Source organism: Penaeus monodon, chromosome 31, assembly GCF_015228065.2.
Source record: "Penaeus monodon isolate SGIC_2016 chromosome 31, NSTDA_Pmon_1, whole genome shotgun sequence".
NCBI lineage: Eukaryota > Metazoa > Arthropoda > Malacostraca > Decapoda > Penaeidae > Penaeus > Penaeus monodon.
The window spans coordinates 21,768,725-21,768,930 of record NC_051416.1 but is presented as its reverse complement, the minus strand read 5'-3'; the positions used below and the strand labels follow the sequence as shown (position 1 = coordinate 21,768,930).

The window sequence follows — 206 nt, the reverse complement described above, 5'->3', positions numbered from 1 at the left end:
GCATCGCCAAATCCTCCACCAACATACCAATAGCACTGAAGATTCTGCGCGTGTTGACGATGGAGAGGAAGCCGCGAGTGAGCAGCCAATCTCCAACAGTGCTGGAGATGATGCCCCCAACGTAACGGCAGAGGAAAGGCAGGCCGGAGAGCAGGCCGTTCTGTGGGTCGGGTTTTGTTAGATATTAAAGGAGGTTTAGTGAGCGG

The 206-nt window shown here is 54.4% G+C and overlaps 1 protein-coding gene across 1 annotated transcript in view; it reads right to left on the bottom strand.

Moving 5' to 3' along the window:
• Nucleotides 1-206, bottom strand: part of LOC119593101 (sialin-like) — a 35,739-nt gene that overhangs the window by 7,588 nt on the left and 27,945 nt on the right. Inside the window, exon 10 of the mRNA XM_037942065.1 lies at nt 28-160. Coding sequence (XP_037797993.1) covers nt 28-160 — 133 coding nt within the window. The remainder of the gene's footprint in view (nt 1-27; nt 161-206) is intronic.